The following is a 27189-nucleotide window of genomic DNA, read 5'->3' on the forward strand; positions in this document are numbered from 1 at the left end:
TTTGTGCCGTACAAACTTTATATCACATCAAATTACATTTTTGAACAAAAAATTGTCATATTTTGGACTAAGCATTTGAACCATTAAAAAAAAATCCTAGAATTTTGAAAAATGTTTAGAGAGGTGGGTATGGGCAACGATACAAGAGGCGTTATTAGGTGTTATTGCGTGTTATAACACGTGAACACCGTCCCCTCCCCGTTATCAGGCGTTATTAACTTGCGTGTTACTTCTCATTACCACCATAACATGTTATAACGCGTTTTTTTGTTTTTTTTCCTAATAACGCAGGTGTGGGCATTGCCCACACCTACCTGTTTTAGTGCAATGAATGCAAATAATTTATATATCATTGGAATATGAATGCCCTTTTGCAATTGGTGTTCATTTAGGTAAAGGGTTAATGATTTTGTAAGGATAATGTATTTTGTCCCGTGTATATATATAGTCACTTAAGTTTTTTTATACACTTTACCATTTAACACTCTATAGTGTCCATTGTAATTGGACATTATAGCTTTAGCTAGTTTTTTTAATATAAGTTTGCACATCTAGTCATCTTCTCTTCTTTGGTTATCTTCTCCGGCCTCCGGTTATCTCTTTTCGGAAAAACAATCTTTGAAAGATCGTTGGATCCTTATCGTGTTCATCATGAAAAAAACTCTTGAAGCTAATCAAGATCCCGACATCTTGTTGAATTATGGATTTCTTTATTTTTAAACTAGAAAAAAAGCTCATGAAGATCCTGAGATCTTTATCGTATTCATCGTGCAATCTAATGAACTCAAGAACCTATATATCTCATTTTTAAACTTGCTGAATTTTGGTGCTCAAAGTTGAACAAACATCTTCACCTCATATCTCATTCCTCTAAGAGGTTTGGGGATCCAAAATCAAATGTGCAAGTTGAGGAAGATGGTTGTAAAAGATGACCGATGGTGCAACTCAAACCAAAAAAAAATTGGCAATATCTATAATACTCAATAATACCGGTATATTTTAAACAAGCTACGAGAGTTTAATGATAAATTACATACAATAAAATTTTTATAACTAAATGTGTACAAGGCAAAGTGCATAACCAGTAGAAGTTATAAACCCTTAAGTAAATAGGTAAAAATTGTTTTATTTCCCTATATTTCTCAACACCATGTGGTCATGTTGTGATTGTCCCTATAAATTATTAGATTATAGTCCTAAAATATATTTATTAAAATAAAATTAACCAGAAATACGTTCTATTAAGTATACAACTACGCCCACATGAAAAACATTTTAGTACAACTAATGTTGTACATTAAAACGAGGGATGGGAAGCTCTAGGCGGATGGCAATGGCATTAAAGTAATTTAGCCTAGTCATAGGGGTAAATCCGGAAAATAACATGTAGCCATTTCAATTATTTTGAGTCAATACACAGAATAGCTTCCTCCTCAATAAGTGCAAGAATCTGGTGGACAGCACCTGCTATTTGATCTGCTGAATTTAGCCAACATCCTTCTTCTACCTGCATAAAGATGGAGTAGAATAACTTGCACGTTATGCTATAACAAATGTACATATCTACAAGCTCTAAGCTCATGACTGAAATCCCAAATTTACCCTCCGATACATATATGTGCATGGACATGCAATGAAGGATTACCTTAAGACTGATGGAGTAGAGCACCAACGGGTCTAAGGTGGTGATATTGAGGTGGAGTACGGAAAGTCGAGATTTTTGCAAGAAAACAACCATTTTCGAGAGTGGAGTTAACCTTTTCTGCAATACGATTCGAAGATTGGCATATGAGTGGATCAAATTGACCTCGATATCTGCAATGGTTGCCTTGTGCTTTGAAGTGTACTTGTTGGGATACTGAGATGTGTTTTGTGGGTACGAGAAAAGTTTGTACAAATGGAGGGGTAGTTGTGGTATGTCACGTCCTAGGGTAGGATTAGTGGCAAAATTACTATTGTGGTCATGAATGATTGGATCTCCTTGTTGTTGAGTTAAGCGAAACTTTTGGGCTTCAAGAGATTGCAATAGGTGTTCAAGCTCCTTCACAAATTCTATCGCACCACCAACTATTGAAGCTTGATCACCCTGAAAATGGCATTTTCGTCCATTGATAATGATTACGATATGAATATGTATGTGTACGTGTGTGTGTGTGACTGTGTGTGTGTGTTTGTTGATCATTTTGAAAAAGAAAAGACCTTGAAAGATGAACACTAAACTATATGGAAAAAAGGTTTAGACACTTAGACTACGGCAACCAACTTGATCTAAGTTGAGATTTCGGCATCGAAATTTAGTTATAAACGAACCCTTTGGACGTAAGATTCCGGCATGAGTGAACGCAAGACGGAGAGATGGTGGTTCATTTGTTTCCGGCGATTCCTCTCGACGGCAATGTGTGTCATTCTTTGAGTCTCTGCTTCTTCTTTGTTTTTAGACACCCTACCCTTCTTCCTCCTCTTCTTCTTCTTCCTCCCTCCACCTTCTACGGCTGACTTTTGATCGTTTTCCATGCTGCTGTGTGGTTGCGCGGCTGTTGGGGATGAAGAATTATAGGTGATAATTTCTATGGGAGGAGGGTGGTGGTTGTGGAAGGTAGTGGTTTCATGGAAGCTAAAAGGGGTTGCGGTGTTATAGATTATCAAGTTGAGGAGTTCATTATTAGATGAAAGTGTTTCCAACCCCATCTCTCTCTCTCTCTCCTCTGGTGTGGCAACGCTTATACATGTTTTTGTGCTTGTTTAAATATGGGCTAAAAAATAAAGAAAACTTCGTTTTAATTTTAAACTTTTGTGACAAATTGAAAATTAAAAACAAAATTTGTTGTGGTTGAATAAGTGATTATCATGCATCGGATCTTGCTAAGAGTGTTAGTGCTAGAATCCGAGCACTGGTCCACGATCCCGCGTTCCGTCGCTGTTTTCAGTATGTATTTTACAACTGTTTGTATTTTACAAGTATACTAATCTAAAAGATAAAAAATATATATATGAAATTTCATTTATATCCTTACAAACTTTAAATATTACTTTATATCTTAACAAATTTTAAACCATCGGCCTAAAACTATGAAATTCAAATTAATATTTTAATTAACATTAAACCAATTTAATATTGAAAGTTTTATATAAATCAAGCCTATCATATGATATTATTAAACTATCATTCTCAAATAAAAAATTAGGATTAAACCCGTATATATAATTAAAATTAAAAACCAATTTAATCTTTAAAACTTTGAAGTTTATATATTCAAAATGTAAAAACATGTTAATAAACAAACAAAAGGCATAAGATTATATTATTTAATATAAATATTAACGTAAAATAAGTTTAGGGAAAGCAAAATACTTATGATGACAATGTCGGTTCAAATTGTTTGATGTTATTAACTTCATTAATCAAACAATGACTTAATCAATCGACTCAATAATCATTTTGTTATCGACAAAACCTTTTTCTAATTATGCAATGGATTAGCAAATAATATTGTTCAACATGACTTCATTCTCGTATGTTTAAAGATTCTTATGATGCATCCTATTTTTTGTGTTTATTACTTTTGAATCATCTATTTGAGATTTCATATAGATTGTTTCGTGTATATAGTTTTTAGCAATTGGTACCCTTTAAAGATGATTTTTTATAAATGATTTCATTAATTTTTTCCATACATAACATTTGTTTTTTTTAAAGCGGTTTGAATCAAATGATTGATTCTATTTATGCATAAATACTTTTTTTTAGTTTGCAATTTAGTCTTTTTCTTTAAATTATAAAGAATTATTGATAAAAGTTATTGAGTTAAAAACCATCTTAAGATTAAAAAATTACTTTGTTTATATTTTACTTTATAGACTTTAAATCCAAAAACAAATATTATCTAGGATCTAGATTTGACTTTCTAGTTTGATTTCTATCACCGGTTCAGCATTCCATCAACAACAACTCTTATGTCACTTGATTTCAACTTCACAAGATGATTTTGGTGTGTAAGATACCTAAAATAATGAAATTATGATTCAAGATTCTATATTTATGAGGTGAAGGTTTTTTTTTAGTTTATACATGATTTCCTTTCTCCATTTGTGATTTCTAAGTCAATTGAGTAGCCAATTAACGTCAATTTGATCATTGCGATGATTTCAAGCTATATGGAGACTTTAAGTTCATGTGTTGGATCCGAATTTAGTTTTGCTTTGATAACGAATTGGTGTTGTTTGAGAAGAAATCTATGTTACGAGAGTAATTTGAAGTTACAAAATGCAACAACTGTTTGAAGATCTAAATACATTTTGGTTGATCTTGCCCGGTCGAGTGGGATTTTGCTTAGTGATCCACTTCATCGAGCAACACACTTTTGGGCCAAACTTGTTTGTCTTGTAATTTTTGCAATCAAGTCCAAACTAGATCTAGTTTTCTCATTTGTCCTTCTATGATTGTAGGCATGAATTTGAAACAATAAAATTTCAAGTTTGGGATTAAAAACTTAATAACTGACTTTATGTACATTTAGGGGATAATTAACCCAACTATGGCTAACTTTTGGTGAACACTAACTACTCCAACAACCTTAAAATTTAAGTGAACTTGTTTAACCAATTGAGGTGAATTATACCAAGAGTATATGTATCTAAACCTATTTATTAATTTTGAATATTTGATTTAATATGGTATACTCTTTATGTGCAATGTGAATACTATAAGAATTTGATGCATTTAATGAAATATATTTTTAAAGGAGAATTATTTCTTTTAGGGAAAACTCTTGGTTTGAATTGAAATTATTTTGAGCATCCTACTTATGAATTCACATAGGATAGCTTGATACTTGGTATTGTACTCATGGATATCCACCTTGGGACAATTTATTTTGGATTATGGCTTTCTAGATAAGCTATACTTGTACAAGTGAGTTAGTTAACCCTTGTGTGGTTGTTATATAGGTTGGAACATAAACGATCATGGAAAGTGTATAAGGTGTTTTGTGCTAATTATACAAACCTAACTTTGGACTGGATATGGAAAGTGTATTATGTAGATTGGTTACCATACATGAGCCCTAATATTAACATTCATTATAAGATCGGACCTCAAGATTGACTTAGGGTTTAAGAATAGAAGCATATACACTTTCTTATTTCGAAATGTTTTTAAATTTTTTTCTTTGTAATGAATTATTCCCCACTTATTAAACTTTGAACTATTAAACCATTGATTTTTAGAAATATTTGAATTGTTGAAAATACTAGATTTGAAATATTTTGAAACTATATGTTTTTTTTAGGGAGGGGGGGGGGGGGTAGTTTGGATGATCATTATAACACCTGGTTTTAGTGATGTTATAATTTCGAGATGGCATGTCGGAATTTGATCAAGTGATGGTATTAGGCTTCAAAGGAATAGAGTTTAGGCCCTTTTCGGATTTATGTAATGTTGGAATAAGTGATTAAATCCATCGATTTATGCCATGAACCAAAGGGTAAAATTAGGAAGGTGATATCTCGGGATTGTTTCATGAATTAAGGACTTTAGTTTGATATTTTTTTGATCAAAAGTAACTAGATAATATTATGGGACTCGTCGATACCTTTCCGTGCATATAAAAAACTCTAAAAATAAAGTTGAAACGAAGAAGTTATGGTTGTTTGAAGTAGAATTGGAAGTTTGGGGTTTTGCCCTACGCAAGGCGTATCTTGCTAAATGTTGATCGCATTTTAATGGGCTATGCATGGTGTAATATAGGTTACGTAGGGCGTAACAGCTGCTGACTAAAACCCTAATCCTATGGTTTTGGGCCTTATTTAAGGGCTCTAACTTCTTGGAACCCTTCCCATCACCAGCCTCCATCACCTCAACCATTCTTTTGAAACCCTAGCCATCAATGGTGAGATTTGGAAGCATTAGTGTGGTTTTTATGTGAATTCTTGAAGTAGTCCATTGGAGAAGCAAGTGTGAGCTCCAAGCTTTGTAGATCCAGAGTTTGTACTTCATCACTAATCTCCAAAAGGTATAAAGCTTGCATCTTGATGTTCCATTTGTTAGATCTAATTAGCTCATGGTTTTTATGCTTTTGTCCCATAATCTTGATCCTTGTGTGTATGGGTTACTCCAGACCATTTGAATGTCTCCTTCTAATGTTTTTGAGGATATAGAGTCATAAAAATGAGAGCTTGGACACTCTTATCCGTCCATGCATGAGTTCTTAAGCAAAAGATAACTTTATGGACCTAAGTATTGGTTTTTTTCTCTTTGTGGCCATGTAAATGGATAAAGTCAAAGACTTTATCCATTAAGATGTTCATATTTATCATATCTTGGATTTTGTGGGTTTAACTTGCTGTATTAAGAGCTTAATAGAAGTTTTTGGGACCAGGGACATTATGCAGGGTATAATCTAGTTATGCATGGCATAGCTCTACGTAGGGTGTAGATTACTTATGCAGGGCATAAGTCAACTAAGGGTTGATCGTTGACTTTGGGAAATATGACTTTTAGACATGATATTGTAAGGGCAAAAGGGTATTTAGCCTAAAGGAGATTTAATTATGAGGCTAGAACTTTTGTGGGCCGGTCATTTACTAGATTGTTAATTAGGGATTTATTATGGATATATTTAGCAAGAGGAGGCTTGATATCGCAGGCTCAAGTGGGTGGTTTATCTTTTCTTCAGGATTGAGCTGGGTTTTCTTACTACGCTTATGGGTCTAAGGCACCAAGGACGACCCACTTGTGGTGTTTATGTATTGTTGGATGTAGAATTATTGTTATGATTATATATATGGTCTGTTATATGCATATGTCGACATATTGGTGGTTGGGTTGAGGTGGGAGGCCAACAAACCCTGGATGGTTGGGTTGAGGCAATATGCCAACTGTAATGCCCGTAGATTCAAGCTAGTCAATTTATAGACAATGAGCGTCAAAAATGAATTTTTGGTAGAAGATAATTAGAGTAAATAATCTTAACTGAGTTATAGTATATGTCACAAGGGTTTAGTGCAAATAAAGAACGTTGTTATAACGAAGACGTTATGACCCGTCGAAGTTTTATAGCTAAACCGACACGACACCATGTAACGAAAAAAGTGAATTTTTGATAAATTACTTTTTAGCCTTAAAGATCTAAACAAAAGTCGTACTATATGTTAAACTGAGAACATACATAAAAAGAGAATCCAAATCTAACTTTGTATGAGGAAGTTATGATTTTTCTAAGATTTAGCATAACAGTCCACAACCCGGAAAATCGAATTTTAGATCGATAGATTTTTATCCAATAAAACTAAATTAGAATTGAATGTCTCATTAATAGGAGTTCATTAATATAAAGATAGTGGAAATCAGACGTCAGATGACAAAGTTATGAATTTTTAACAGATATAACTGTCTAAGTCTGTTAAAATATAACTTTAAAAATAAAATGGAAATTAGCCAACAGAGTCTAAACAAAAGTTGTAGATCCCGTCAATACCTGCGCGTGGATATAACGAACGTCAAATACGGAGCTCGTATGCAAAAGTTACGGATTTTAGAAGATAATTAGTTTTTTTAGTGATCTGTGAGTGACATGTGGCGCGATCTGAGCCACTACTTCCTCCCCATGCCTTGCGACCAGATGGTGACATATGGCATGAGTATGCACAACATACATAGGAACTGGAAGCCTATAAATAGAGCTCGTTTTTCTTCATTTCTCCACATCAATTCGCTCCAACTCTCTCCAAACCACCCCTAAAGCCTCAAGGCTTTTCTCTAGCCCTTCTTAGGAGTTTGTAGAGAGTCCCGGGGCACCAAAAGTCCCCAAGAAGAAGAGCTTTTTGCTCAGAAGTTCTACCCGCGTAGAGCCTGGTTCTTTGCAAAACTCCCTTGTAAGTGAGTTATGCTTACCCGACTTTAAGTATAACTCATGTTTAAGTTCATTATCATTATTATCAACCTATGAACAATATATGCTAAATATTATAAATTATAAAAAGATTTATTATAAAATCTTTTAACTGCTCGCGATACGGGGAATCTAATTTGAAGGGTCACATAGGGTTGTTGGATTTCAAAACAGCTTAAATGCCAAAATGGTCCTGCCCTCCAATGTTTCATGTCTTGCATTTGTCCGTACATAGCAGTTGAAAATAAAACAATATCTCTCATAGACTTTGAGTTAATTAGTCGCAATAAAAATTAGACTAAAATTTAGCAATAATAATGCTAGATTTCATCAAAGGAAAAGATGAGTGTTAGAAGCGAAACGTTGTCCAAATTTCGAGTCATTACTTTAATAAGTGAGTGCATAGTCCCTTTCATTAACATGATTTTAATATAAGAATTGATTAATGTATTAAATATATGTTTGTGTGTGAAATATTTGTTATTGCCTGAAATATGATGTTACAGCATATTTGATAATATTTGATGATTTAGGGCACAAAACAATCATAAATTAATTAAGATGAATACGAGGTAGTGTCTCTGTATAAGTATGGGTGAGATAACACAAAGGGTCAAACTTTAAGATTTTTCATTGATCTGAGATCATGGATTAGACATAGTCATTTTTCCTTAGTTCGAGAGTATAGAGAGGACATAGTTATTTGTCATTAATCCAGGAGCATAGATTAGACATAGTCAATTGTCCCTAGTCTGAGAGTATACAATGGGCACAATTATTGATCCAGGAGCATGGAATAGACATACCTAATCCAGAAGTGTGGATTAGGTTAAAAAAAAGGTTAATTTTAGATCCAAGAGTATAGATCGTGTCATTGTGACGATTGATGGGGTGGGGTAGAATTTCTTATATGAGGTGAAATTGTATACATTGTGAATTTCAAAACTCACTCACACACACACATACACACACAAACACACACACACACATATATATATATATATATAACATTATGGAGTTGAAATCTCTATATACTCACCAGGTTTCCTAACCTAGCCCACTCAGTTTATTTGTATCACAGGTGTCGATACAAAGCTACATTACACTAAGAGATTAATGGAGACGCAAATCATTAGTGTAAATGAATGTAAGGTCTGTTTATGCTTATGTTTTTGTATTGACGATGACAACCCAATGTATTAATATAAACAATATCCATTTCTTTGAAAGTGCTTTGATAATATCTTTATCATGTTTTTTGTGAACAATTTCCGAAATATTATTCTTTAAAATGCATACTCTGATTTTTAAATAAGCATAAATAAAATTTTTAATATGACCACAAAATTAGGAATATCACAGTTGGTATCAGAACATTAGTTTAAGCGAACTAGGAATAAGGATTTATTTATATACTTACACTTAAAATCCTAAATGGTGATTGTGAGATGAGTATCTGCTATATTTTAGACAGAGACACTAGCTTATTTTAGAAAAGTTTCCTAAAATTCTTTTATGTGCTAAATGAATTATGTTATATCTATAAAGATGCCTCATATGCTATTAATTGATCGGATCTATGGTCTGTTGCCGAACGGATCTGGAAACTTTATAAATACAGATTTCTAAATGTTTAATTACGATATTAGAACTGACATGTAAATTTCCAGAGTGATAAAGGGATTTATACGTCTATCGTAAATAAACCTCTCCCTATCTTAACTCTTGTCACTACAAACCGAATGTTTGATTTGGTGTATAGATCAAAATGGTATGAACTCGAAGCAGATTTGGAAACGCTAATGGAAATGCTAATTCTAATTAGCGGCCTGGGATTGAGTGTGCACCAGAGGAAGTAGCTAAACCTGAGTTAATCACCATGGCAGTAGTCCAAGTGATGATTTGGACTATGATGGCCGAAAAAAGGGAGGAGATGAGGCAAATGTATATTAATAGGTATGAACCTACTATACCTATTGTACAACCTGAACTGAACATTGAACAGTCAGATAGTCAGACTGTCAGTCAAGCTGAGCCACGAGTGGTTAGAAGAAACCAACCCAATGGAAGAAATGATGGGTATAGATGTAAGTAAAAGGATTTCATGGCATCCAAACCGCCAAGTCTTTCTGGAAGCCCAACACCGGTGGACTTCATGGACTAGATCTCCAAGATGGAGATAATGTTTGAAAGTTGTGATTGCAGCAGCAAACAGAAGACCGCTCTCGTGGTTACACTGTTAAAGATTGGGGTATTTAGCTGGTGGAAGCTACTAGTTGATACCCTGGTCAAGGGAGAGGCTAGAAAGATGTCTTGGGAAGACTTTTTGGTACAACAGAAAATGCAGTACTGCTCTGAGCAGGATCTTCTAGAGATCAACAACGAGTTTGAGAATTTGAAGAAGGGAAGGATGAGTGTCACCAAGTATGTGTTGGATTTTGAGCATTCTAACACTCCTAAGTATACATGCAACCCTAAATACCTTGGGTCTATGTTTTTGCTATTATACATGAAAATATGAATATTCTAAGGTATTATCCTAACTAGCATACAATCTTTTGATACTTGGGTAATAAAATGGATAGAATACATACCTTGTTGATGTAGCTTGACTCCATGAAGCTTGAGAGCCTAGTACCCCAAATGTGACACCTCAAATGGTTCACATAACATCACCAACACATGGAATAACCATGAGGAGAAGACACTCCATGCTCAAATCGACTAGCCCTCACATATGTATCACTAGTCCAATTTCTTGAGCCAAAGGGGTCCTTATATAGTGTGCACATTAGGGTTACACCATGTAACCCATGACTTTACCCATTCCTTGTGCTTTATGGGTTTTAACCTCCTTGGAGTATCCATGGGTCACCACATGGGTTAAACCCAAAATAAGGAATCATGGATCATAAGCCCACATATATAAGAATGAATGATTTACACAATCAGTCCCCATATATTTAATTAGTCTCTTTTGATCACTAAATTAAGTCCGAATTAATTCTTAATCAATACTAATTAAATAATATGATTTCACATTAATATATTAGAACTTATAATATATTAATATGTAACAAATGTCCTTTTCTCACAAACGGTCTATCCAAATGCTCCGATTCCATGCAACCCAAATGGACCATGCCGAGTCGGATCAAGTACATACCAATTATAGTCTCAAAAGCCGTTGTCGAACTCTGACCTTGTCGATGAACTCTAACCTTTGTCAATGACGTGTCCATTAGATAAGGTATCATATATTCCTCCATTCTAGATATCATATGGATTGGGACATGGATTATAAATCATTCTCTCATTCCATTTGTTGTTTCCCGATTTTCGATTTATGATAACTGAATGATTGAACAGATCAAATCAGTCTTGGCTTGGCCAAGCACTAACATGTGTCATCATTAAATGATCGAGGGGCCCACAGATATCACTTTTATCCCGAAGGTAAAAAGAATGGATAAACTTAGACTCATATAGCTTGTTCTACTACTTGTTGAATCAAACACAAAGGCACGTTTTATAACATCGAGTTACCAATGCGTTTTCATGTGATCAATGTATAACCAACTCATAGTAACAACTCATATCTATAGGTTTGAATAATATAAGATATTATCGTCTCATGATCACTCGTGATAAAATCCATGAAGTGATTCCAATGAGTGTGGGTTGAATCCAATACTCAGAACTTATGATCACTCATGAGTGTTGCAGCACCACTTTGTCCAACATCTTAGACATCTACAAGCCAACCCATGATCGTCTTGATTCATATCTACTTCCAACATATGACCAACTATGAATGTTTTGAATAACTTAGTCATTCAGGAAGAACGACCTAGTTATTCTGGAAGTCAAAACATGAAAAGTGAAACACATGAATAATCGAATCTAATATGGTCTCTGAACTTATGAATATAAATAAAACATCTTTTATTGATCACCATATTGATTACCCATCATTCAATGCATACTGTTTCAAACTATCAACTTTATACTTGAATTAAAACAATAGTTCTCTTTTCACAGTCTCGAATGCTTACCACAAATGCAGGAATTCCAAATTCATGCCATTTACCGAAATCTGTTAGATTCTAAACTTATATGCATTGATCCTCTTGTAATGATTATACACAAAGTCACAAAGACTTAACAACAAACATTACAGAGCATTCCAAAGGAGATCAACTCCTTGGAAACATCCTTCTTGCATTAAGTTTCCTAACCTTACATATATTTGATGAATAACTTCCACCTATGGGAACAACACCATATTCCCATTTTAACTAACACTTCTGAACAAGAGTTTCCTCTTTTTTTTATAATATGTGAATATGGTCTTTCCAAAATTAACACCATACTTCCAAATGTCCTTGATCAACCAATCTTTGGTAAACCTTAGATTGTCCTCGACAATTGCTTAATCATTTTAGTCATATCCAATTCTAGACTTTTCCCTTCTTAATGCCTCCAAGCATTTGGAAAATTTTAGAAAGGATGAATATTATATCACATGCAATCGATCCTGTACCCAAAGCAAATGGGACACGATTCATGATGTCTCACATAAAGACATGATTCTAGACCAGTCTTTTGCTAGAATACTTTTATTTTTCATGTTCTAAAAATTTGACTATGAAGAGGGATGACGTAATCATAATTGAATTTTAAGAACGCAATATATAAAATTTTCTTAAGTTGAACCAAACCAACATAAAATTCACATATATATATATATATATATATATATATATATATATATATATATATATATATATATATTCTTGACTAAAGATGATTAAAATCTCAATCTAAGCCTTTTAGAATTGAAATGAAGTATAATTTCCTCTCCGTTAATTATAGCAAAACAACTTTTCAACCCCTGCAACTTCACGAATTGAAACTTTTGTTTTTATATAATTAACATTGCTATCTTGTAGTACTAATAATAATTATCATGATCCCACTAACATGATTATTATTATTATTATCATAACACTTATGCTCCCATTAGCTTTGACATGTACTGAGAAATCAGTTAAACTTCTAGAAGTCAATACTTTACTGACTTTCATACCAAAGTTCTGATTTTTGAGACGAGATTGCATTGATAAGACTTTATCAAAATCATACACCTTATCTTAGATAGCTCATAGGTGTGTCTAAACAATTTTAGAGCTATGAAAAGGGATGTCGTACTCATAGTCTCAATTGTTTAGATCTTTGCTATATGCTTCAAATCTACTTGGTGGAAGTGTTTCCTCACCATCATTTTCATGAATCGGAGAGAAACCTTATGACCCTTAGATTTTATGGTGTATATGTTCTTATCCATGTGAATTGTCAAAACCATAGTCACATGACAAGGATAATGACAAATCCAAACACATATGGACTGAACTCAATCTTAATTTCTTTCCACCTAGCAGCTCACTAGCCTGCCATTGCTTCCAAGTTGTTATGTAACCAATTGAGAACTCTCAGAACTCATATGCAAAACCACCTTTAAATGGAATGGGCACAGAAATAGAAAGATGTCAACATGATAGGTTATAAACCTCACATCATGTGCTAGTGTTAAACTACAGGTTTTTTTATTCTTGATTAGATCTTGAAATTCTTTTTAGGATCTTTAAGACTCCCACTGTCCTCTTGACATATAAGACTATATTGCCAAATATTCAAGTGATAGTTTGGATTATTTATCAAGACAAACACTTCACACAATTGGTCTTAGTTGGTCTTTGTTTTATCCAAAACATCACAACTTACCAATTTCAAATGTACAAAAGTAGGATACTTTTACATTACATTTGACTAGTGTTAAGAAACCTTCCTTTAAGATATGTCACTCAAGTTACAATCTTGGAGTATAACTCTAAGAATTGTTTTTGGAATGAGGTATGAATCATCTTCTTGATTTGACCACATCAACAATTCATAGCTCCTCTTCTTAGCTATCAGAATGCACTTAGAGGATGAATTGTGGTAAGGTCTCTTAATCATTGAGATGATCATATAACATGATACTAAATTACTCTCCCATATTTTCATATTTGAGAAACTTTTATCCTTCTGCCTAATTTAATTATTCTCATTGGTTCGGCCATACATTGAAAATTTTCCAATGTATCAGAATTACACTTAAACTTGTAAGTGTAACCATATTTACTAAACTTTAGTAAATCATGACGAATAGTCTTATAGATCTTTTGTGGTGCACTTGATTAGTGCACAAGAATGTGTAATCAATCCCTTAGCCCTTCACTTGACTCATATATAAATGTGATCAAGTAACTAGTCTTAATTATCCAAAGCTGAAAGTTCTCATTCATCATACTATACAACTTGTATGATTCCAACTTTCTATCCAACTGAAAACTTGGATGATGAGAAGCTTTCCTTTTTTGGTAAATTTAGACACTACCACAAATGAAAGAATCAAATTCATATTTCCACTCTTGCTTTTAATGGAATCATATCAGCAACAATTTTTCACAAATGCCATTGTAAGGATATTTTAAAATAAATAAAAACAAAAATTTTCCTTTTAAATTTTGCAAAAAAACTTTTCCTTACAATGCAACTTTGAATGAAAACTACGACATTACATGTTTCCTAGCAATCTATAATAACTCCTAAGAGTAGCTCAAGAATCCGATCTTCAATCAAGCGATAGAAATCCATCTTCGCGATCTGATTCAACATACTCTTTTTCTAAGTTCCTTTCCCTTTGCTTGATCCTGCCACACATTAAAAATGTATTAAGAATCTTCAAATAGGAACTTCAGAGAGTTAGATAGTGGACTTACCTGAAGCAGAGTCAAGCTTTTTTACTAGACCTTCTCTCAGATCTTACAGGTAGTTAAGGCAGCTTCGGAACTAATGCCCCTTCCTTTGGCAACAGAAACATATGAACCTGTTAGGAATGGTACATGGGACTATCGCAGACTTGCCTTGCTCTTTACCATTTTGCCAATCGAGTTGACTATGGTCAATCCCTTTCCTTGGGAAGAGAAGGCTTTTCTAGATATCCAATGTTTCCATTGTCAATGTCCATTGAAGGTTTGGAAAGTTGATCTAGTAATCAAATTTGCTTTACCAAAGCTCCAAATCATTGTTGATTCACCAATACCAAGCAAATAGATAAGATCATTAAGGGTCATGTCATAGTCTATTTCATAGTAGTCCTAGAGGTAACTCACTATGTGACTTATAAAGTAATTGAACAACCAACTTTCTTAAGACTTTGAGACCCAAGTCTCCCGGCTTTTACATATGTGACTTCATCTCCAAGATGTGAGCACACATAGACCTTGCTTGCCAATAGGGATTGAGTGACCTTGAACTTGTGGGTAAGGGAGAATAATTAGAGGATGTCAAGGAGGTGAAGTTTCTAGAGATTTGGGAAGATCATAGATGTCTGAACTAGACATCTTTTGGGAGATATTCAAGATAGTTGATTTAAAGTCCATAATATAACACCCAATATGAAATATTAAGGCTAGGACCCAACACGATACTTTTATAACTTGGAAGAGGGATGCCGTAATCCAAGCTATAAAATATTTGTAGTTAGGAGAATGATGATTCACCAATTTCCACAATGAAAACAAAATAATTTAATTAGGTTTTACTTGAATTTGAAACTCCTATATCTTTTAAGATTCATTGAACTGTTCAATGGCATATTTCAATCTCGAGTGTGCCCTTCAGGTTTTGTGACTGGGATGTTGAGGACCACAAAACAAGGTGTGAAGTAACCATGCAAATCACTTGGTACCCTTAATATTTACCCCTTAATCAATGTGTTGGTTAACCAAACGCGCTCCACTGATACTATGATAAATATTAAGTTGCTCTTTAGCTACGCTCCACTAAACAATTTCAACAAAGTGCAAAGTGTAATTTCATGGATTAGCACCTTATTCAAATTTTCTAAAGTAACTAAGATTGGGAATTTATAAAAGGTTTGGTTACTTTATATTTATCATTAATACTTTTAATGAAGGTAGAATTATAGGCACTGTCCTACCCGTTTGGCTAACGACCCTCCACCAGTCAAGGAAGCGGTTGGTGAGAGTAGACACCCATTAAGTTGTCATTTTATAGGCAGTAACCTTATAATCCCCTGAAAGACCGGCTTTGTGAATGAGGCCTACTAATGGTAAGACGACTTGCTCTTCTACGTATATATAAATATTATTAACTTATAATATTATAAGGTATATGGGTTGAATTTTAACTTTTAAAATTCTAAGGGCTTAACTTGGAATTAAAGTATTCATAAGGGAAAACTTTTCAAATTCCAAAACTTGAGGGCAAGTTTTGAAACTATTCAAAACTATTCAATTTCCATAACTTATGTATTTAAAGTAGTTTTAAACCAAAAACTCTTCAAGTTCCATAACTTGTGGACAAGTTATGGAAGACTTTAAACTATTAAAAGAATGTGACTTTTCTTTATTCATAACCTATGGAAATATTTATGAGTTTTATGAATCTTAAATGTGACTTTTCATATAACTTGAGGAAAAGTTACAAAAACACATTTTAGAATCAACTCTTAGATTAATTTGGATTGAAAACAAAAATTTCGCATAACTTTTCTATTAATCTAAGCAAATCATACGAACAAGATAATTCAAATCAAACCTTTTCATGTAATTACCCTAATCCTTAAACAAATACAAAACATGAATCTATTGACAATTATCTTTGAATTTGGATTAGAATGAACATTACCACATCAAAAACAGGTTTATAGGTTCAAAAACAGCTTAGGGTAATGATTCTAGTCCAATTCCAGCCTTAAAGGTCGAAAATATGTTGTCTGGGGGCCCTAGTCATCGAGTGTATGAACAAATGCGATGAGTAGGATGCGTTTCTTCATGGACTCAGCGAGTCCATCAGTGGACTCGGAGAGTCTAGTGCCCAGACAGCCCACAAAATCGATTTTTCATCACTTTGCATCAAGTATAATTTAAAACAAGCCTAGGCTCTGATACCCCTATTGGGTTTTGAGCATTCTAACACTCCTAAGTGTACATGCAACTCTAAATACCTTAGATCTAGGTTTTATCTATTATACATGCAAATATGAATATTCCAAGGTATTACCCTAACTATCATACAATATTTTGATACTTGGGTAATAAAATGGATAGAATACATATCTTGTTGATGTAGCTTGACTCCATGAAGCTTGAAAGCCTAGTGACCCAAATGTGACACCTCAAATGGTTCACACACCATCATCAGCACACGGAATAACCATGAGGAGAAGATACTCCACGCTCAAATCGTCTAGCCCTCACATATGTATCACTAGTCCAATTTCTTGAGCCAAAGGGGTTCGTCTATAGTGTGCACATTAGGGTTACACCATGTAACCCATGACTTTACCCATTCCTTATGCTCCATGGGTTTTAACCTCCATGGAGTATCCATGGGTCACCACATGGGGTAAATCCAACATAAGGAATCATGGATCATAAGCCCACATATATATGAATGAATGATTTACACAATCAATCCCCATGTATTTAATTAGTCTCTTTTGATCACTAAACTAAGTCCAAATTAATTCTTGATCAATACTAATTAAATAACATGATTTCATATTAATATATTAGAACTTATAATATATTAATATGTCACAAATGTCCTCTTCTCACAAACGGTCTATCCAAATGTTCTGATGTTATGCAACCCTAATGGACCATGTCGAGTCGGGTCAAGTACATACCAATTATAGTTATGGACTTAGACACTAATGCAACAATATGCTGAAAGTTTTACGGAGAAAATGAAGTTTGTTCCTTATTTGGTTCCGACTAAATTCTCCAAGGTGTATAAGTATGCTAATGGACTGCTAGCAGACTTTGGTCCAATCGTCAAGCAAGTGACCACTTTGAAAGCCATCATCTGGCCTACTAAGAATGTTAAGACCAAGATAAGGGAAAAGGGTCTAGAGAGATTTGAAGTTGATGAGAAGAGGAATTTTGATAGGTCTTCAAGATCTAAACAAAAAAATAGGTTCCCAAATTCTAACCCCAACAATAAGAGGTACGGGGATAACAATGAAGAAAAGTGGTGTAACAAGTGTAGAAGGAAACACATTGGGAGATGCTCTAAAGAGGTGACCTGCTATAAATGCGGGAAGACTGGTCACTATGTCAGTGAATGTACGAACAATAGAGAAGTCTACTTTATGTGTGGTGAAGAAGGACACTTCAAGCAAGACTGCACAAATAGGGAAGGAGCTACAAAGGCAAACGTACCACCGAAGCCAAAAGCAAGAGCATTCTAGATGATCTTTAATGAGGAAGGCGACAATACAAGGGATCAGGAATCAGGATCTATATATCTGAAGATCGTGATATGAAGTAGCCATATAGATAGTAACATGTGGTGTAGCCTAATATAATAGGCATAGTGTAGGGTGAACTTGAACATCTATGTAATCATTTCAAGAAATAATATAAACCTTTGTTTTGTTATCTGGTGTGTTAAGGTACTATATGATTTTATTGAGTGGTGACTTGGAGAACTATCATACAATACTTGGGAAAAGTATAAGTAGGTGTGAAAGGTAGTAGAGGCCTATACTACCGGAAGCACAGGACTCACACATGGATCAGGGAAGGACGCAAGGTTACCAAGGCACTAGTAATTGATTATGTTTGATTCATGTATGTCGTTACCATCATTTCGGTAATAACTAAGAAGATGATTGATATTCCGCCCCTAGTGGTCATATCAAATTGAGTACAACTAAGATCAGTGTATTACGTGGTTCAGAGAACCAAGTTCGATATAACGTCCAACTTAAGCCAAAATATTGAAGTGAAAGATAATCAAAGTGATCAATAGAAGTATTGTGATCGCCGTTAAAGTGTGAATCTTGTAGCTAGAAGTGCTACATGCTAGAATGCGATTATATCACATTATAACATAAAGGAAGATAAATTTCATTCTAGAATTTGACTCTAAAAGGCCGAAGTCTAAGTGTTGCATCATACGACGTAAGGTCATTAGAACATGACCCATCGGTTTATAATGGTAATCGAAGTAAAGAACCTATCTTAAGTAAAGTATGTTAAGAAGAAGAAGGAGTCTCCAATAAGGATCAAGTTTGTAACTAGAAGGTTATGATTGAAAGTCTAACTTAGTACGAAGAGTAGGTGCAAGATTAAGCACCGCCAACAATCAAGAAGTGCAAGAGTTAGATACTCATTTAAAAGGATATAATAGTTACGATTATTACCTAGGATGAAAAGATAACTTTGGGACGTAATCATCCTAAGGGGGAGATACTTGTAAAGCTCAAAAATTCGGGCTAGTCAATTTAGAGACAATAAGCATCAAAAATGAATTTTTGATAGAAGATTAATTAGAGCAAATAGTATTAACCAAGTTGTAGTATATGTCACAAGGGTTCCATACATATAAAGAGCATTGAAATCCGAGTTATAATGAAGAAGTTATTGATGAGTTTTGAGCACTATAAAATCCATATGGTGCACATACAACCCTAATGCTTTGGATCTAAGTTTTCTCTAGTTATACATGCAAATTCATTTTTCCAAAGCATGAAGCCTATCTAGCATACAACTTCTTAGATGAATCATAAAAACTAGTTAGATGCTTACCTCTTTATGTAGCTTGTATTACTTGACCTTTAAGTGCTTAGCACCTCAAGTGTGATCCCTCAAATGCTTAACAAAACACCACCAACATTTAGAGGACTTGAGAGAGAGGTTAGGAACACCCTAAAATTGGCTATACTTTCTATATTACTTATGCATCTGATTTAGGGGTCTTAGGGGTTACATATATAATGTTAGAATTCAAAGAGTCATATGTAACCCTAGTTATTACACTTAGGCTTATGATCCATAACTCATATGGACTAACTCTTCATGGACTCTCACATAAAGTTAGCCAATCATGGATCAATAGCCTAAACCATATATATCACTAATTTACATAATCAGTCCCCATTAATTTAATTAGTCTCTTTTGATCACTAAATTTATTCCAAATGAATTACTGATCAATACTAATTAAATAATATGATTTCTCAATTAATATATTATACGTATAATATATTAGTAAATCATAAATAACCTCTTTCTCAAATATCCATCCTATCAAATTGTTTAGGTGAATGTAACCCAAATGGACCATGCTACTCTCGGGTCAAGTACATGGCAATTATAGTTATGGGCTTAGACATCTAATCCAACAGTCTCCCAGTTGGATAAGTCTAATAACTATAACTGCAAATACAACTTAAAAAACTGACTAGCAATTGTAGCTCTTAAAAGCCGTTGTCGAACTTTGATATGCCATTTAGATAAGGGATCATATAATCCTCTGTTCTTCAAGATATCATGAGGACAAATACATAGAACATAGTCATACTTACTCTCCAGCAGTTTGTTTCCCGATTTCCGATTTGTTTGACATAGAGCTTAATTGAACACATCAATTGATTCCTGACCGGGCCCGACACATAAATCAAAAAAAATCACCGAGGGGACCAAGATATTGCTTTTAATCCTCCAAGGATAAAAGGAATAGATAAACTTCAACGTATATGCTTGTACTAACTCCTCGTTATATCATACACAATAGCACGTTTTATAACATCAAGTTACTGATGTGTTTTTGCACTATTAATGTACAACCAACGAATAGCCAACAACTCATACATCTTGGTTTGAAGACCATATGATATTATCATCTTACAATCACTCGTGACAAATTTTATGAAGTGATTCATGTGAGCGTGAGTTTAATCCAACACTCAAATCTTATTTCAGGAGCACTCATGAATGTTATAGCAAACTTTTGCTATGTGTAAACACGTTAGACAATCTACAAGTCAAATTCATGATAGTCTTGCCTTCATACCTACTTCCAAAGTACGATCGACTGTGGATAGTTTGAATAATCTTATTATTTTGGAAGTCAAAACAATACAAAATGAAACAGTAGTAAACAATTAACACAAGATAGTAACTTTACTCATAAATACAACTCCTTCTATTTAATCATCAAATGCCATTACATTATATCTATTACAATTTTCTAAATAGCCATCTAATCATTAAACCTAATATCGTCCATCAGCCCAATGCTCATCACATGCTGTAAGTGCTTAGCCCTACTCAGTCCAATGCTCCTCTGACGATACCCTCTTTACTACAATGAATCCTTCTTCTATCCGATGTCTTATGAAGTGATATTTTATGTCGATGTGCCTGGATTTTCCATGATCCCTTGGTTCCTAGGTTAAGGCGACCACACTCTCATTGTCACAGAAAATCTCCATAGACTCCTTTACAGCCGGTACAACTACAAGGTCTCCAATGAAGTTCTTCAGTCATATTGCCTCCTTTGACGCTTTGCTTGCTGCTATGTACTCTGATTCGCACATTGAATCAGCTATAGTCTCCTGTTTGGAAATTTTCCAAGTTATTGCTCCTCCATTTAAGGTAAATACCCAGCCCGACTTAGAGCGGAATTTATCTTTGTCGATATGAAAGTTGGCGTCACTATACCCTGTCACTCTTAATTTATCACTCCCACCAAGGGTAAGGACCCAGTCCTTAGTCCTCCACAGGTACTTAAAAATGTTCTTTACCGCAGTCCAGTGAGCTTTACCAGGATTCCCTTGATATCTGCTGACCATGCTCAAAACAAAGGCCACATCACGGCGAGTACAAGATATAGCATACATGATTGAGCCAACTGTGGAAGCATATGGTACTCGACTCATCTCTGCTATCTCGGCATCTGTACTCAAACTCTGTGTCTTACTCAATTCGGTTTTGCTTTGGATAGGTAAGTAACCTTTCTTGGAATTCTCCATGTTGAAACGCTTAAACACCTTGTCCAAATAGGTACTTTGACTAAATCGTATTAGTCTTTTACTCCTACTTCTCAATATCCTTATCCCTAGAATATAAGCAGCTTCCCCAGCTCCTTTATAGCGAAACACTTCCTAGGCCAGGATTTAACCTCCAGCAAAGTTGGAATGTGTCACACCCCGAAAACCGAAGGCGGAAACATTTCCGGGGTTGACTCCACGTTGTGTATCAAACCCAATGCACATAGTAAGTAAAGTAAAACAACCATTACATTACATATAGAAAAGTTTACATTTGTTTCAAAAGTAAATTTATACAAGTGATACATAATATATATGAACAAAAGTAAGACGAGTCTTCTACGCACTTCGTCTTTGCCAAAATGGATCATCGGGTACCTGTCTAACATGGACCTGAGAATACAAGCACTTTGAAAATCAGCATAAAGATGGTGAGTTCATAAGCGGTTTTGTTTTGTGAAAAATGTACAAGTTTCCTGTCCGTTACTGAAAATGTTACACACACCAAGAAAATCCCATATTTTCTTAAAAATGTTGGTTATTGAATTCCCAAAATGTAATGTAAGATTGTACACTGAAAACATGTTTACTCATGTGAATGTAAAGTTATCTGGTTTGTTACACTTTTCTGGTTACGTACAATGTTCCCCAGGAAAATCCCATATTTTCCTGAATGTTGGTTACCAATGTAAAGATGTATACTAAAAACCTGGTTATCTTGTGAAATGTATTAGTTTTAACACGTATATAAAACTAATATTTACAAAGTAAATTAATTACTTTATTCATTATTAATATTAAGTAAATCTCTGTCATCCTAAGTGCGAGTCCCATAACCATACAATAGACTAAATATGTCAATAAGTAGTCCACATCACCTTATGACTTTCGTCACCCTTGAACCATTTCGGTTCGGCTGTAGCTAGCAGCCAGGTGTGGGGTAGTCAGCCCCGTATAGATCTATACTCTCAAGTCGCACTCCCTATCTAAGAGATTTTGGTGACGGTTTCGGTCCTCCACTTGCGTATCTCTGTGGAATGTTCACCGAGGACGTGTCTCCAATTATATAGGACTAACAAATTTACTAGTAATAATACGAGAATCCTCCACCCGCGTATCTCTGTGGAGTGTTATCGAGGACAAAACAGTGAACAAAATCTTATGTAAAGGTTTAAATGTCATGATTTTAACTGATAAATTGTGGAAAACCATTTGTGAAATAATAAACATAACATCTTATAACTAATTTCACAAATAATGTATATGATTATCCTGCAAGTTTCAAACGGTTATCTGTTATGATTATCAGTGTGAATTATGAAACACGAACATGTAAAAAAAGTTTTTATGTACAATTATCCATTGTACTTTGCTTGTATCCCCCCCCCCCCCTGAAAACAGTGAAAAACAGTGAAAAAGGGTAGGGGTATGAACTCACCAGACGAGAAGGCGCAATTGTTTCGGACACTAAACGTTGGTTCGGGGCTTGATTACACACGAGGTTCCTATGTAATATGAAATGGTATCCAACGGTATCTAATTAGACTTTAAAACACTAATTAGATATGATAATACACTCCAATGAGCGAAAACACTTCAAAACAAGTGTTTGGAGTGACCCGTGTGACATCTACGGACGTGTACTGAGGTGTGGGACTTGGGAATTGAGTTTACTCTTCACGAGTAAACTCCTTATGGAGTTTTCGGCCTTGAACAACACACACACATGATTTCATGGCCGTGAACTCATGTTTAGGGGTTTTATGGTGCTAGATGGCTTGAATACACATGGGAAATGTTGGAATAGATTTATCTAAGGCCTTGGGATGGATTATATTCACTTAAGAACCATTTATTGGAGTTTACGGCAGTAAACATGGAGTTTACGGCCATAAACTCCCCCATGCTCAAACCTCAATTCATTTGGTGATGCTAGAACAATCATATGTGATTCAAACTATTTTTCCAAGCCTTGGTATGAGTTTTGGGCACCATTTAACATGAAATAATGATTTTACGGCCCTAGAACTATTTCTTGGGAAGCAATGGCCATAAACTCCTAAATGGGAGGATTTAATCATGTTTAAGGTCCCCAAACTAATTTTGGTTGGTTCTAGGATTTATTCCAAGGCTAAAGGTCGAGTTATATAGCTTTTAAACATGTTTAGATGAGTTTACTCCCCATGTATGAGGTGTTTACGGCCCAAGCAAGTTCTTGGGCAGTAAACTCAATTTTAATCCTCAAATTTCATGTTTAAGGTGTTCCAAATCGAGAATGATAAGCCATATAGTTGTATCTAAGTCCCAAAGTTGATTTAAATTGCTCAAAACCCCATTTATTAAGTGTGTACGGCCCAAGCAGACTCCTTGTCCGTAAGCACATGTTTTAGGTCCAAAATTAAAGTTTAAACACGAATTTGAAGGCCTAAGAGGTTAAACAACAAGTTAGGGATGTTACCTCAAAGATTTGGAGCCTTAATTCAATGTTTTGGACCTTGATTCTTTGGTTGAGGAGAGAGGTTAGAGAGAGAGTAGTGAGAGAGAGAGAGCCAAAAGCTTCAAATGGAAGCTTAGATCACTTTAAATAGTGTTCGGGATTTGGACACGGTGGAATTCTACCCGATACCGGCGTTAGACGGGGCTTTTGGTCGCACCCGATCAAGTTGCCGTAATCTGATATGGTTGATTCTAGAAATGTTCCGATTACTAATATGGGGTGTTATAATAAGTTCTAAAAGTATTAGGACACCCATTAAGTCATAATATCAATTACAAATTAATGACTTAATTAAATGACGAAATTGGAAACGGCGATTGGATTATCGAAATGAGTTACGAAAAGGGTTACAAGCAATGATACGAATTTTCGGGTTGTTACAGAATGTCATTTCCTATGAGAAGTATCCCATCCACATACAACACCAGAAAGCTAACTATACTTCTACTAGCTTTGACATATACACAGGACTCATCCTCGCTTATCAAAAATCCAAACTCTTTGACTTTCTCATCGAAATAAAGATTCCATCTGCGAGATGCTTGTTTCAACCCATAAATGGATTTCTCAACCTTAAACACTCTATTAGGGTACTTTACATTGACAAAACCCTCTGGCTGACTCGTGTAAACATCTTCAGCTAACTTCCCATTAAGGAAAGCAGTTTTAACATCCATTTGTCATATTTCATAATCATGAAATACAGCTATGGCTAGCATAACCCTTATAGATTTAATCTAAGCTCTCATCATATTTAACTCCATGAGTTTGAGTAAAGCCCTTCGCAGCTAGTCGTGCGTTATATGTGTGTATTTTCCCATCCATTTTGGTCTTCTTCGTGAAGATCCATTTGCACTCGACCATCTTACGACCTAGTACATTATCAACCAAGTTCCAAACTTTATTGTCATAAATGGAATGAATTTTGTTGTCCATAACCTCTTTCCATTTGCAGACTCAGGGTCTGCCATGGCTTCCTTGTAGTTATTAGGTTCATCTCAATTTATCAATGTACTATCATTGATCAACGTATCATCTTCAATTGTTATATGAAAACCATATAACACAGTTGGAACACTAACTCTACTCGAACGCTTTAGAGGTATGGACTTGTCAACAGGTTCAACAATAGTTTCCTCTTCGGTTTGAGTGCTAGTGGTTGAGGTTCCTTCATCAGTTAACTCTTGAAGCTCTACAAGGTCGATTTGCCTTGCACTTTCCTCTTGTCATATGAGTTCTCTTTCGCAGAAAACCCCTATCCTCACAATGAACACAACATTGTCACTCAGTCTATAGAAGAGATATCCAAAGGACTTCTATGGGTAGCCGATGAAAATACATCGCTCACTAAAAGGTTAGATCTTGTCGTGAGTCTCTCATCTTACGAAATCCTTGCAACCTTAAACCTTTATATGTGCTAACGAGGGAACCTTCCTTGTCCACATCTCGTGAGGTGTTTTGGTAACCTTCTTAGTTGGGACTAAATTAAGGATATGTGTGGCAGTCTCTAAGGAATACCCCATAATGAGATAGGTAACGAAGCTCAACTTATCATGGAACAAACGATATCCAACAAGGTCTGATTGTGCCTCTCAGTTACACCATTAAGTTGTGTTGTCCTAGGTGGCGTCAATTGTGAAACAATTCCACATTCCTTAAGATAGTTGTGGAACTTGATACTAAGATACTCACCACCTCGATCGGATCAGAGCATCTTTATATTCCTGCCTAGCTGATTCTCCATTTCTTGTTTAAACTCTTTGAAATTTTCAAAGGTTTTTGACTTATGCTTGATTAAGTAGACATAGCCATATCTGTTGTAATCATCAGTAAAAGTCACATAGAATTGGTTAGCATCCCTTGTGGTGGATCTAAAGAGTCTACACACATTAGTGTGTATGAGATCCAATAGAACCTCACCCCTTTCACAAGTACTAGTGAAGGATGACTTGGTCATCTTTCCAAGCAAACAAGATTCGCAAGTATCATCCGAATTTAAGTAGAATAACTCCAAGACTCTATCTTTTTAGAGTTGGTCTATGCGCTTCTTGTTGACATGTCCAAGACGACAATGCCACAAGGATGCCTTATCTAAACCATTGGACGAATCGATGTGCAATACATTATTTCCAAAGTTGTCTATAACCATCACAGTTTCATATATACCATTACAAGGCAATGCTTTAAAATAAAATACACCATTATAAAAAGCATTAATAGAACCAATTTCATTATCAAATGAAAACCAAAAACCTTGTTTATACAAACCATGAAAGGAAATAATGTTTCTCGCCATATCGAACGAGTAGTAGCAATTATTCAAATGTAATTCTAACCCACTAATAAGCAATAAAGAAAAACTCCAACTTTGGTGACAACCGACATTTTCCTATTCCCCGTGATTAAGTTCATCTTCCCATGCTTCGCATCCCTACTTCTTTTTAGTCCTTACAAATAAGAACAAATGTGAAAATTATATCCTTTATCCAGGACCCAAGAATTAGCATGTGATGTCTTTTTAGAGAGAATAGTGTAAATGCCTACATGGGTGGGCTTTATCTTTTGATGTCCTGCAAGTATTTGGGGTAACTTCACTTCCAGTACCCTTTTTCATGACAATAGAAGCACTCTGCTTTGTTTGGATTGGTAGAGGGAGTAGCAGAACCACCTTTGGTTCCACTAGAAGAGGATCCATCATGGGACTTTCCCTTGTGGCTCTAAGCAGGAGCCTTACTCTTCTTCCATTTCCCATGTCCAATTGATAGAACAGGGGCAACAGCAGTAGGAGTATGGACAATAGAATTACCTTTCAATCGACTCTCACCAGTTCTGAGTTGGCCTTGAAGCCTGCTTAGAGTGACAACCTCCTTGTTCATATGATAAGTCATACG

The 27189-nt window shown here is 34.9% G+C and overlaps 1 protein-coding gene across 1 annotated transcript; it reads right to left on the bottom strand.

Moving 5' to 3' along the window:
* Positions 1-1188: 1188 nt before the first annotated feature.
* LOC145002630 (transcription factor bHLH71-like) lies at positions 1189-2728 on the bottom strand. The gene is made up of 3 exons (XM_078961861.1): positions 2311-2728; positions 1646-2086; positions 1189-1507 (listed from the first exon to the last, which is right to left on the bottom strand). The coding sequence occupies exons 1-3, from the start codon at positions 2686-2688 to the stop codon at positions 1400-1402; spliced, it is 927 nt and encodes a 308-aa protein (XP_078817987.1). The 5' UTR covers positions 2689-2728; the 3' UTR covers positions 1189-1399.
* Between the last annotated feature and the right edge of the window lie 24461 nt (positions 2729-27189).

This window comes from Lactuca saligna, chromosome 6, assembly GCF_052625555.1.
Source record: "Lactuca saligna cultivar CGN05327 chromosome 6, ASM5262555v1, whole genome shotgun sequence".
NCBI lineage: Eukaryota > Viridiplantae > Streptophyta > Magnoliopsida > Asterales > Asteraceae > Lactuca > Lactuca saligna.